This window comes from Oncorhynchus tshawytscha, linkage group LG21 (assembly GCF_018296145.1).
Source record: "Oncorhynchus tshawytscha isolate Ot180627B linkage group LG21, Otsh_v2.0, whole genome shotgun sequence".
NCBI classification, from domain to species: domain Eukaryota; kingdom Metazoa; phylum Chordata; class Actinopteri; order Salmoniformes; family Salmonidae; genus Oncorhynchus; species Oncorhynchus tshawytscha.
In genome coordinates this window covers 19,350,228-19,362,923 of record NC_056449.1, presented here as the reverse complement: position 1 = coordinate 19,362,923, position 12,696 = coordinate 19,350,228, and the positions used below count along the sequence as shown (strand labels likewise).

The following is a 12,696-nucleotide window of genomic DNA, read 5'->3' as shown; positions in this document are numbered from 1 at the left end:
TGGAAGAAACCGGTTCTCTCAAAATGACACAATCTACATTGCACTGTATTGTTAAACCCTGAAAACTATACAGCAATTATAAATGAAATGCTCATAATGTGGACTGTGCTTTTTGACAGTTTAGTGTTTGAATGTTTGGAGCTCACACAGTGACACAGACCTCCAATAGAATGTTGTCTCATCAGTTTTGTGTAGTCAATGGACAGACAATGCCTGGTTCACTATTCTTAGCCACTGCTGTGAATAGTATTAGTGAAAGGCCCCAATGTCAGCACACATACACAAGGCAGTGTTTCCTTTCCACCAAACACATCAACATATTGGACTACTCACTGTCATTACAGCAGTCCATTTCTTTTTGTACGCCGTCCAAACAAGCCAAAGAACTGACAGAAATGCACACCCCGGCCAGCCAGTCGTTGTATATCCCGTATCCCCACACTTTTTCCACACCTGTGCAAATAAATGTACCAGTCAATAAATGTACCAGGCAAGACTGTTACACACTTACAACAGGGAGATTAGAGGTGATTTTTGAATAGAGGTTGTTTATTAAGTGCTGCTGATATTTAAGTAAGACGGTTGTAATTAGTTTGGGACTGTGTGTGTGTTTGCGCATGTTGTAAACAATGTTTTTGGCAGGATTTGTATCTGTGTGCGGATGTGTAAGGAGGATGTCCTTGTATACACATATCATTCCAGGGTTCGGTTTCCCAATAGCGATGAAATGTAGGCCTATGAATGTGTTAACAATGTATCTTTCCTACAACGGCCGAAGATGTATCATCCATTTCCCAAAACACTGTGCAGAGAGAGCGGTCGCTAAGTACGTTGTTGGAGCATGTTTCGATACTGATGGGATCGAAAGAATGCAGTCATCCCGGGTTTTCATTTGAAGCATATGTTTATACGTCGCTTGTTTGCATCAATTGCTAAAACATTGGAAACGTTGTATTTGTAGTCAACTTTGTTCCGAAGTTATTGGCGATCACAGAGATGGATAACCCGTGTGATTCTATGTTTAGCGGAGATCTTCTGTGCACAAAGTGGGAGGGCAAAAAGCATCTGAGGCAGGCGTTAGATTACGAGCATTTTCAAGTGCAACCATAGTAACTATGGTTTTGGAAAACCGCTCTGAGATTTAACAATGCTCCTACGAAGGTACTAACAATGAACTTAGACTTCAGACGCTTTTGGGAAACCAGGGCCGGGTCAACAGGTCAAGGTACTCTAACTTGCCTAGATTTCGATTGTGAGTTGTGTGCTGACATCAGTCCATTCATTCTCCCAAGTGTTAAATCAAATCAAATCAAATCCAATTTATTTATATAGCCCTTTGTACATCAGCTGATATCTCAAAGTGCTGTACAGAAACCCAGCCTAAAACCCCAAACAGCAAGCAATGCAGGTGTAGAAGCACGGTGGCTAGGAAAAACTCCCTAGAAAGGCCAAAACCCAGGAAGAAACCTAGAGAGGAACCAGGCTATGTGGGGTGGCCAGTCCTCTTCTGGCTGTGCCGGGTGGATATTATAACAGAACATGGCCAAGATGTTCAAATGTTCATAAATGATCAGCATGTTCGAATAATAAGAAGGCAGAACAGTTGAAACTGGAGCAGCAGCACGGCCAGGTGGACTGGGGACAGCAAGGAGTCATCATGTCAGGTAATCCTGGGGCATGGTCCTAGGGCTCAGGTCCTCCGAGAGAGAGAAGGAGAGAATTAGAGAACGCACACTTAGATTCACACAGGACACCGAATAGGACAGGAGAAGTACTCCAGATATAACAAACTGACCCTAGCCCCCCGACACAAACTACTGCAGCATAAATACTGGAGGCTGAGACAGGAGGGGTCAGGAGACACTGTGGACCCATCCGAGGACACCCCCGGACAGGGCCAAACAGGAAGGATATAAGGATATAAGGGTGTTACTCAGCTTGAAATTGAGGAGCTTTTTTTTAGATGCTCTTCTATGATTTTCAACCTGCTACTAGTCTGAAGTATAGACACATTGTCACCTTTGGATGTACATTTGAACAAAACAGTCTAGCATATGCATCCACATGTCCTATTTCGAGCCTTAGACCACAGTGACACATTTAGACTTAGCCCAGTCATGTAAGTGCTACTGGACTACTACGAGAGAGAAATCCCCTGTGTCACGTCCAATTACAGGCCTGGAACAGCCCCAGAGAGCCATTTGGTGGGGATGATGGCAGCTTACGTCAAGCTTGTTAACATACAGCTTGTTAGTTATCCCTGTCAATGAGCGAGGGTGACTGGATAGCCTTTCTAGTTTCTTGTTCTTTTGCTCCAGAGTATTTCCTCTGGAGATTTACGGAGGAAAAGTTTTGAAGTACCAGGAACAAAGGATATTGTGTTTTGAAGCCTGTTTCCCCACAGAGGGATTTTTGGTTTATGGACGTTGATGTACAGTAGCACAGTAGACATGTGAGTGTCAGTTCACTATACCTTCTCTTTAATCCTCTTCGGCCAGCCGTGCTTTTTCATGTTGCTATTTAAGTAGCTAAATGTTAAATAATGTAGCATTTTATAGTTGTACATCTTCAACTGAGGAATAACTCATGTCTTTGAATTTAGAAAATACCGTTGTACACCGAGAAGGAGGACAAGGCATAGCTACTGCAGGACTACTGACTGACTAATGTGCCTGTGAGGTTGAAGAGGACCAAGGAAACTGACACCTTTGGTTTTCCTTTTTGATCGACAGGCGGTCACAGGCAGATGCTTCAATGACAAGGACTTCAGGGGAGGCCTGGAGAATGGGATCCTGCTGTGCGAGTAAGTGTTTTACCATTTAAAAAAAAAACACCTTCAAGTTACGATCATATGACATAAGCTGTACCCTCAACTGTCTTCCTTTGCTGCTCGGCACAATAAGAGTTGCATTTATATGGCTGTTCTGAAACACGACGCAAAGCGGAGTGCCTGGATACAGTCCTTAGCCGCGATATTTTGGCCATATACTAAAAACCTCGGAGGTGCCTTATTGCTGCTATAAACTGGTTGCCAATGTAATTAGAGCAGTAAAAATAAATGTTTCGTCGTACCCGTGGTCTACGGTCTATATACCACGTCTGCCAGCCAATCAGCATTCAGTGCTCGAACCACCCAGTTTATAATCTACAGTAAGTAGCCTGACACACCAGACCATGTGGTACAATAGTGAGTTAAGTACACTACAGGCTTACTGGCCGTATGTGACCGACCGCCTTGATTCGGTCTTATGTAGCAACATTTGAAATTGTGTTTTTTACATTTGATAAAATCATAGACACAGAGCTACAAAATGGTATAACATATACTGCATTTGAGGAACAATGGGAAAGTAATTCTGCTTTGAAAGTTGATGAACCTCACTTTTGAGAAATGGCCTTTGAATGCTTTGGTACCTACTGGAGAGCACTTCTTTGTCTACACCCATTCAGCATCATTCACACCCTCTTAAGCTTTAGCCCCCACCCAAACTCTGACCATTTTGCTCACCCTAGCAGAGCTGGTTAGGCTGTTTTCATGTTATCCAGAGTGTTGGTTAACTGTGCTGCTGGCAACAATTTAATTACATTTATTTGCCAAATTTTACTGACACTGGCCATATTCAACGGGTGTTGAGCTTTCCTAAATTCATCAGTTATTCTGAGCTCTGGTACACTCAGACGAGAGTGCTCTGAAATCGGAGTAGATGGCCAGACTGAATTTACAAACGCATCTGAAATAGTTACTTGCATAGAGGATTATTTTGTTAAGACATGTAGGTAGCTAGCTAGCTAAACAATGAACCATAATCCCAACTCATGATGTTACTACCCTGCATGAGTCTGCAGGTAGCTAACCAATCAGGTTCAATGGTAGCTAGCTGACATTAACTAGCCAAGCAAATACTCAGAGATACGAATAATAAGATCATACACGTAACGTTAGCTTGCGAGTTAGCAAGCTAATGTTAGCTAGCTAATGGTACACTTTAACTTGAAATGAACTACTTTCTGTCAAAATTAGAAACGTGTCATATCTGAAAATGTAGGTTGCTAGAATATTTTACCAGTATACATCATAGATGGACGCGTCTCCTGTCACGGATGCCATGGTTGCCCTTAGTTTGAAGATGTAATTCGGAAACAGGTGTTTTCTCCATCTCCTTAGCTATCATACTTGAATATCATACTGATTTATGTAGTTTTACTACTCAATACAGTTCCAAAAAAGCTGCATTAGACAGGATTACCTACACATACTGACCAGCTCAAATAGACAGAATGTGTACTATATGGCAAACAAATCCAAACTCATCTCTCGGCATGTCCAACCCACTCATTATCTCAGCCAATCATGGCTAGCTGGAATGTTGCTATTTTTTTCTGTGACTAAACCTACTGGGCTCGTAATTGAACAATTTTATTCATATTTACGGATGGCATACAAGTTTTTTATTAAGGCACATGAAAGTTCACATGTTCGAGAAGGTATTTCTGTCCCAAACGCATTTTGATTTAAAAAAAAGTTCACTTTCAAACGGCTCTCCTATGAAGTAGTGACCCGCATCATACGCCAAGTTTCCTGAAATGGGTCACTATGGCTACAGAGTTTGGCTTTGTTAGTCAGGCTAACTGTACATTACATGCACATTTTATAATATTGACTAGATATGTTTGCCATTTGATATATTCACAGTTCTGAGGGGTTTAACCAATCATTTATTCTCTATTTAAAAAGACTGTGGTCCAGGGTTCTTTAATCCCAATGAATCTACTCTGATAAATTATTTAATATAGATACAGTAAATTAACAATTCAATAACTACAGTAAAGTACTAATTGAGTCTTCAACCCTTTTCCTGTAGCGTGTAAATTGCATGCATCCTCCCAACCATGTCAACTCAATTCTTCACATTGTGGGAACAACTGTGTTATGGCTAGAGTCTCCCTCCTTCCCTTCAGACATGTTCCTCATCCTGTGTTACGGCTATAGTCTCCCTTCTTCCCTTCAGACATGTTCCTCATCCTGTGTTACGGCTATAGTCCCCCTCCTTCCCTTCAGACATGTTCCTTATCCTGTGTTACGGCTATAGTCTCCCTTCTTCCATTCAGACATGTTCCTCATCCTGTGTTACGGCTATAGTCTCCCTTCTTCCCTTCAGACATGTTCCTCATCCTGTGTTACGGCTATAGTCTCCCTTCTTCCCTTCAGACATGTTCCTCATCCTGTGTTACGGCTATAGTCTCCCTTCTTCCCTTCAGACATGTTCCTCATCCTGTGTTACGGCTATAGTCCCCCTCCTTCCCTTCAGACATGTTCCTCATCCTGTGTTACGGCTATAGTCCCCCTCCTTCCCTTCAGACATGTTCCTCATCCTGTGTTACGGCTATAGTCTCCCTTCTTCCCTTCAGACATGTTCCTCATCCTGTGTTACGGCTATAGTCTCCCTTCTTCCCTTCAGACATGTTCCTCATCCTGTGTTACGGCTATAGTCCCCCTCCTTCCCTTCAGACATGTTCCTCATCCTGTGTTACGGCTATAGTCCCCTTCCCTTCCTTCCCTTCAGACATGTTCCTCATCCTGTGTTACGGCTATAGTCTCCCTCCTTCCCTTCAGACATGTTCCTCATCCTGTGTTACGGCTAGAGTCCCCCTCCTTCCCTTCAGACATGTTCCTCATCCTGTGTTACGGCTATAGTCCCCCTCCTTCCCTTCAGACATGTTCCTCATCCTGTGTTACGGCTATAGTCCCCCTCCTTCCCTTCAGACATGTTCCTCATCCTGTGTTACGGCTATAGTCCCCCTCCTTCCCTTCAGACATGTTCCTCATCCTGTGTTACGGCTATAGTCTCCCTTCTTCCCTTCAGACATGTTCCTCATCCTGGTGTTACGGCTATAGTCTCCCCTCTTCCCTTCAGACATGTTCCTCATCCTGTGTTACGGCTATAGTCTCCCTCCTTCCCTTCAGACATGTTCCTCATCCTGTGTTACGGCTATAGTCCCCCTCCTTCCCTTCAGACATGTTCCTCATCCTGTGTTACGGCTATAGTCTCCCTCCTTCCCTTCAGACATGTTCCTCATCCTGTGTTACGGCTATAGTCTCCCTCCTTCCCTTCAGACATGTTCCTCATCCTGTGCATAGAACATACTTTACTTTACGGTATGACCCTGTCCTTTTCAGCAGTGGACTCAATCTAGGAGATTTAATGGTTTTGGTCATCCCACTAAATTCCAGTGTGTGGATTCTGTTAGTGTAGTAAAGTGCACAGACACCCTAGGGGTTTGGTACAGCCCCCTGGAGACCATGAAGGGACTTTGAAGGACTTCAGTGGGGTCAACTGAAACAGATGGGTAATACAACTGTGGGTTGTTGACAGTGTTCACAGTGAATTGTGGGCCTCTACTGTATGTTCTCTGTCTACACTGTCTGTATGTGCATTTTGTGTGTGTGCGTGCGTGATAACAGTAATTTTCTAATCGCTCGCAATAATATCATGGAGATCCGCGCAGAGTCGGGACAGTAGTATGAATAACACCAGCAAAGACCAGCATTATCTTACCATATTATCAACATCACATATCACCTTCTCCGCTTACTCTTTACTACCACGGTCATGTGTGAAACACCTTTGTCAACAACCAGCGTCTCCCTTACACCTAACCCTTCCCCTATCACACCATCCCACAGCCATCCATCTCAACTCAACCTCTCCACTCTCTTCCACTCAGCGTTTGAGATAGAATCACATTGCCTTCCAGGCTTGTCATAACTTCAGCGATTGTTATCACAAGATGGTTATGTCATGTTGGCTCTGGCTTTGATGAGGAACAAAGGGGGAACTATTGTAGTGCATTCCTCAACAACCGGACATAGTAACAGGTCTGGAATCAGATAGGGGGAACTCTTGTTGTACATTCCTCAGGTGAAACAGCAATAACAGGCCTAGGATTAGATAAGATCTCCTCAGGCTCTTTCTAAAAACCTTGCACCTTGGGAGGAAGTTGGAGAATGTCTCCTGTGGACCATGTGTGCTCTCAAAACAAAGGAAGGGCTGGACCATGAGGAAGTTATCTGTTTTGTCTTTGACACCCTTACCCGCTTTTTTTCTCATGTTTAGTTTTTGAGGAGGTTACCTTGAGTGAGGAGGGGGATGTACTTTAGTTAAGTGTTTTAAGTTTCAGAACATCAAAATGGGGAGGGTTTGTCTCGTGACTTCCCATGTTTTTGACAGATTTTGTTTTTGACAGAAGTGCTTGTGTACAATAACATATTTTAGCTACAGTTATCTGTGTGTTAGTAATTTGTTGTGAACCATGACCTGGCAACATTATCCCAACCACTCATGCCCACTTCCTCAGGAATAACATGACTGGATACACTAAAGCCAGATACATCCTAACACACTGAGACAGTGTATGATTGTTCGTCACGTGTTTGTGTGACTGGGTGTGTATTTAAGTCTCTTAAGACCCGTCTGTCACTCTGATTGCAGTCCAAGGCCTGTCTGTGAGTCTGATTGCAGTCCAAGGCCTGTCTGCGAGTCTGATTGCAGTCCAAGGCCTGTCTGCGAGTCTGACTGCAGTCCAAGGCCTGTCTGTGAGTCTGACTGCAGTCCAAGGCCTGTCTGCGAGTCTGACTGCAGTCCAAGGCTGCGGCTGTGTGCTCACTGTGCTCCAACTTACCATGAGCCCCTTGAGGGCTGTGAGGACAGAGGTTTTTCCTCTTCGTCTGGTTCTGCCCCGTCATTATCACTATCCACTCCAACTGCTCTGAGACCTGTTCTAATATACAGAGGAGTGGGGAGCAGCATGTGTCCTTAAGTCCTTCCATCTGATTTAGAGCCAGTATCAATGCCAACCTCCCAAGAGGGCCACATAGGACACACTCAGGGGGAGGGTCTGTTTTCTGATTCCTTCATTCATTTCTTTCTTTCTTTCTGTCGTCGTAGTCTGTCTGATTGTTTATTTGTTCTGTCTGTCTCTCAATCTATCCCTCTCTCCCCTCTATCTTCCTCCTACATGAAATGCATACGATTCCTAGTTCTTCAGAGCAACAGATGCTGGATAAGAGACATTGAAGTTAACCAGAAAGTCCAGAGTTGGTGATGATGATCATTCACATAGTTATCTAAGGAATTTTAGGTCTATAGCCCTCCCTCTATCCATAAAACAAAATACTAAACTGCTTTCTGTCTAAATTATACTGTAAGTGTCTGATGGTATCTGCTGGGACTGTTTCCAACAATGCCTTTACATATGTTATCCATTCATAGCTGAAGATATTGATGTTTTGTAGAGATATCTGATTGGATTTGAATCAGATGTTTGTGGTTTCATATTATTTTACATTCTCTCTCTCATCGCTCTCTTTCTCTCAGGTTGCTGAGCTCCATCAAACCTGGCTTGGTGAAGAAGATCAACAGATTACCCACTCCCATCGCTGGCCTGGTAAGTTCTCTCCTTCTACCATCACTCCATTCCTCTCCCCCTCTATCTTCCTCTCATTCTGCCAGCTTTCTCCCTCCATTTAGTTTCCCTATCCTCCCATTCCTGCATCCCTTCCTGCCTCCATCTCCCCCTTCCTTTCACTCTACCATCTATTCCCCCTTTCCTCCCGCCATTTAATTCCCCTATCCTCCTATTCCTCTCCTCCCTCCCTCCACCTCTCCCTTCCTCTCACTCTACCTCTATTCCTTTCTGAATAATGTACAGTCTATTCTGCACTTTAAATTATTCACAGATAGACAGTACATAGTCACTCCATCTCCCAAGCTATAAGAAGGCTCAACCTATGTCTGTCAAACAGCTGGGAACAATGGAAGGGTGTAAACCTCACAGTAGTATTCCATTGTGTGTGTCTGTGGGAACATATGTGCACATGTGTGTGTGTGTTGCAGCAGGTCTTTCAAGATCTTGTGGAAATGCATCCAGCTCCTCATTACACTGTTTTATGTATATAGAGTGATAGCAAAGGAGAGGAGAGGAAGGAAACATATTAGTTATTTGTTCCTTTACTTCTATGGGATTGAGGTCAGGGCTTTGTGATGGCCACTCCAATACCTTGACTTTGTTGTCCTTAAGCCATTATGCCACAACTTTGGAAGTATGCTTGGAGTCATTGTCCATTTGGAAGACCCATTTGTGACCAAGCTTTAACTTCCTGACTGATGTCTTGAGATGTTGCTTCAATATATGCACATCATTTTGCTCCATCATGATGCCATCTAATTTGTGAAATGCACCAGTCCATCCTGCAGCAAAGCACCCACACAACATGATGCTGCCACCCCCATGCTTCACGGTTGGGATGGTGTTCTTCGGCTTGCAAGCATCCCCCTTTTTCCTCCAAACATAACAATGGTCATTATGGCCCAAAAGTTCTATTTTGTTTCATCAGACCAGAGGACATTTCTCCAAAAAGTACGATCTTTGTCCCCATGTGCAAACCGTAGTCTAGCTTTTTTAATGGCGGTTTTGGAGCAGTGGCTTCTTCCTTGCTGAGCGGCATTTCAGGTTATGTCGATAAAGGACTCGTTTTACTGTGGATATAGATACTTTTGTACCTGTTTCCTCCAGCATCGTCACAAGGTCCTTTGCTGCTGTTCTGGGATTGATTTGCACTTTTTGCACCAAAGTACGTTTATCTCGAGGAGTCAGAGTGCGTCTCCTTCCTGAGCGGTATGACGGCTGCGTGGTCCTATGGTGTTTATACTTGTGTACTATTGTTTGTACAGATGAACGTGGTACCTTCAGGCTTTTGGAAATTTCTCCCAAGGATGAACCAGACTTGTGGAGGTCTACAACTTTTTTTCTGAGGACTTGGCTGATTTCTTTTGATTTTCCCATGATGTCAAGCAAAGAGGCACTGAGTTTGAAGGTAGGCCTTGAAATACATCCACAGGTACACCTCCAATTGACTCAAATGATGTCATTTAGCCTATCAGAAGCTTCTAAAGCCAATACATAATGTTCTGGAATTTTCCAAGCTGTTTAAAGGCACAGTCAACTCAGTGTATGTAAACTTCTGACCCACTGGAATTGTGATACAGTGAATTATAAGTGAAATAATCTGTCTGTAAACAATTGTTGGAAAAATGACTTGTGTCATGCACAAAGTAGATGTCCTAACCGATTTGCCAGAACTGTAGTTTGTTCACAAGAATTTTGTGGAGCGGTTGAAAAAAATATGTTTAATGACTCCAACCTAAGTGTATGTAAACTTGTATGTTACCAATTGAATGACATCTATTGCAGGATAAATCAATGTTAAAGTTTACATAGCTGGCCATAGCTGGATGTTAAATTTTACTTTATGGGTTGGTTGTGTAGGCTTCTTCTAACCCATCGCTTTCTACTACATATCATTTCTGATTAAATTTTATCTTTACATTAATATATATAATTTATAAGTCCAAAAATGGATGTAGCAACTACAGATTGCCCCTTTAAGTTTATCAAAAGCTTTAATTTATTCAATTCAACCATTATTGGGTTCAAATACACATTTAGATTTCTGAACAGCCATCCACAACAACCACAAGCTGTAAGGCGCAAATAGCTAATTTAGAGAGCAGCAGTGTGATTCACATCATTGCGCTATATACAGTGGGGAGAACAAGTATTTGACACACTGCCGATTTTGCAGGTTTTCCTACTTACAAAGCATGTAGAGGTCTGTAATTTTTATCATAGGTACACTTCAACTGTGAAAGACGGAATCTAAAACAAAAACAAAAATCCAGAAAATCACATTGTATGATTTCTAAGTATTTAATTTGCATTTTATTGCATGACATAAGTATTTGATACATCAGAAAAGCAGAACTTAGTATCAAATACTTGTTCTCCCCACTGTAGATATCAATAATAAGTGATATCCGTTTCGACTACACCACTGCTGTCATCCTTACCTCCAAGCATTTGACTTGATTTGATTTGATTTATTCAAGTTGTATAATCTTTGGATGCCGACAGCAGTCGCACCATTGGAAGACATAGCTTGGACTGTAGCCTACAAAAGCCTATTCCTGCTCTTTTCCCTCGATCCATCAAACACTTTTGGTGTGTCATCATAGCAAGCTCTGATTTAAACATGCACCTTTTATCAATGTTCATTTGAATGTCATTGAGTTTACAGATAAGTTTTTTTTCGCAAACATCCTTTCTGAATTTAAAAATAATCCTTGAAGTAATCCTCTAGTTTTTCAAAAGTATCTGTAATCTGATTACAATGTTTTTGCTGGTAATGTAACGGATTACAGTTAATGTTTTTTTTGTAATCACTTACATGTAATCAGTTTCTCTCCAACTCTGGATAGGAATAATGAGTAGCATTCAATGGCTAACTTGCCTTCAGTGTGAAGTTGCCCCAAAGTACAGATCTAGGATAAATTTACTGTTAAATGCAAACCAAGACCAGCGTCTGGGCGCCACTTCAACCTAACCTTCTAACTTAATGTGTCGGGGCTCCCGAGTGGCGCAGCGGTCTAAGGCACTGCATCTCAGTGCTAGAGGTGTCACTGCAGACACCCCGGTTTGAATCCAGTCTGTATCACAACTGGCCATGATTGGGAGTCCCATAGGGTGGTGCACAATTGTCCCAGCGTCACCCGGGTTTGGCCGGTGTAGGCCATCATTGTAAATAAGAATTTGTTCTTAACTGAATTGTCTAGTTAAATAAATGATAAATAAAAAATAAAAATATATATAATCACAATGGCCCTGTCTTCTTTGACTCTGCTCATGGTTTGAAGACCAAAGGGTAATGAAAAGAGTACAGAAGGGATGAAGAACGGAGGAGAGGAGATGAACAATGGCTGGATAAGAAAGAAAGCGAGAGACAAACATATGCAGAAAAGAAAGGATGAAAGAGAGGAGAACTCAACAGCTGGATGATGGATGGAGGGAGAGGGGGAGCTAGAACCCAAAAATGCAAAAGTGGTAGGCTTCAGTTGAACTGTTTTGAAGGAAGTTTGGTTTGGCCCGGCTTCTCTCTCCCTACTCTCTTATCTAACGGCGTCTCTAATCGCCGCCAACGAGCCTCCTCTGGCTGTTAATAAGGAACACCAGCAATTACATGCCCTTTCTCTTTTTTACAATCCAGTAACAATGGATTATCTTTATCTTGTAACAAGTTCAAAGCAAAACAGTTACTTCCTCACTTTGTCAAGATGTTTTTGCTCCACTGTTACACCAGTTAAGTCTTTAATCTTTTTGCTCTTTCTCTCTCTCTCTCTTTCTCTCTTTCTTTCTCTTTCTCTCTCTTTCTCTCTCTTTCTCTCTTTCTCTCTTTCTCTCTTTCTCTCTCTTTCTCTCTTTCTTTTTATTTCTCATTCTTTCTCTCTTTCTTTCTTTCTTTCTTTCTCTCTTTCTTTCTCTCTTTCTTTTTATTTCTCATTCTTTCTCTCTTTCTTTCTTTCTCTCTTTCTTTTTATTTCTCATTCTTTCTCTCTTTCTTTCTTTCTCTCTTTCTCTCTTTCTCTCTTTCTCTCTTTTTCTCTCTTTCTTTCTTTCTTTCTTTCTCTCTCTTTTTCTCTCTCTTTCTCTCTTTTTCTCTCTTTCTTTCTTTCTCTCTTTTTCTCTTTCTTTCTTTCTCTCTTTTTTTCCTCTTTCTTTCTTTCTCTCTTTTTCTCTCTCTCTTTCTTGAAGTCTCATTTTCTGAAGATATCTAAGTTAAGAACATCAAAAGTCTCTCTCTTC

At 42.1% G+C, this 12,696-nt stretch overlaps 1 protein-coding gene across 6 annotated transcripts in view; it reads left to right on the top strand.

Annotated features, from left to right (window-relative positions):
• Positions 1-12,696, top strand: part of LOC112244918 (LIM and calponin homology domains-containing protein 1) — a 150,713-nt gene that overhangs the window by 56,595 nt on the left and 81,422 nt on the right. For all 6 annotated transcript variants that reach the window (XM_042303173.1, XM_042303175.1, XM_042303172.1 and 3 more), the window contains exons 2-3: positions 2,733-2,803; positions 8,376-8,445. In XM_042303173.1, coding sequence (XP_042159107.1) covers positions 2,733-2,803; positions 8,376-8,445 — 141 coding nt within the window. The remainder of the gene's footprint in view (positions 1-2,732; positions 2,804-8,375; positions 8,446-12,696) is intronic.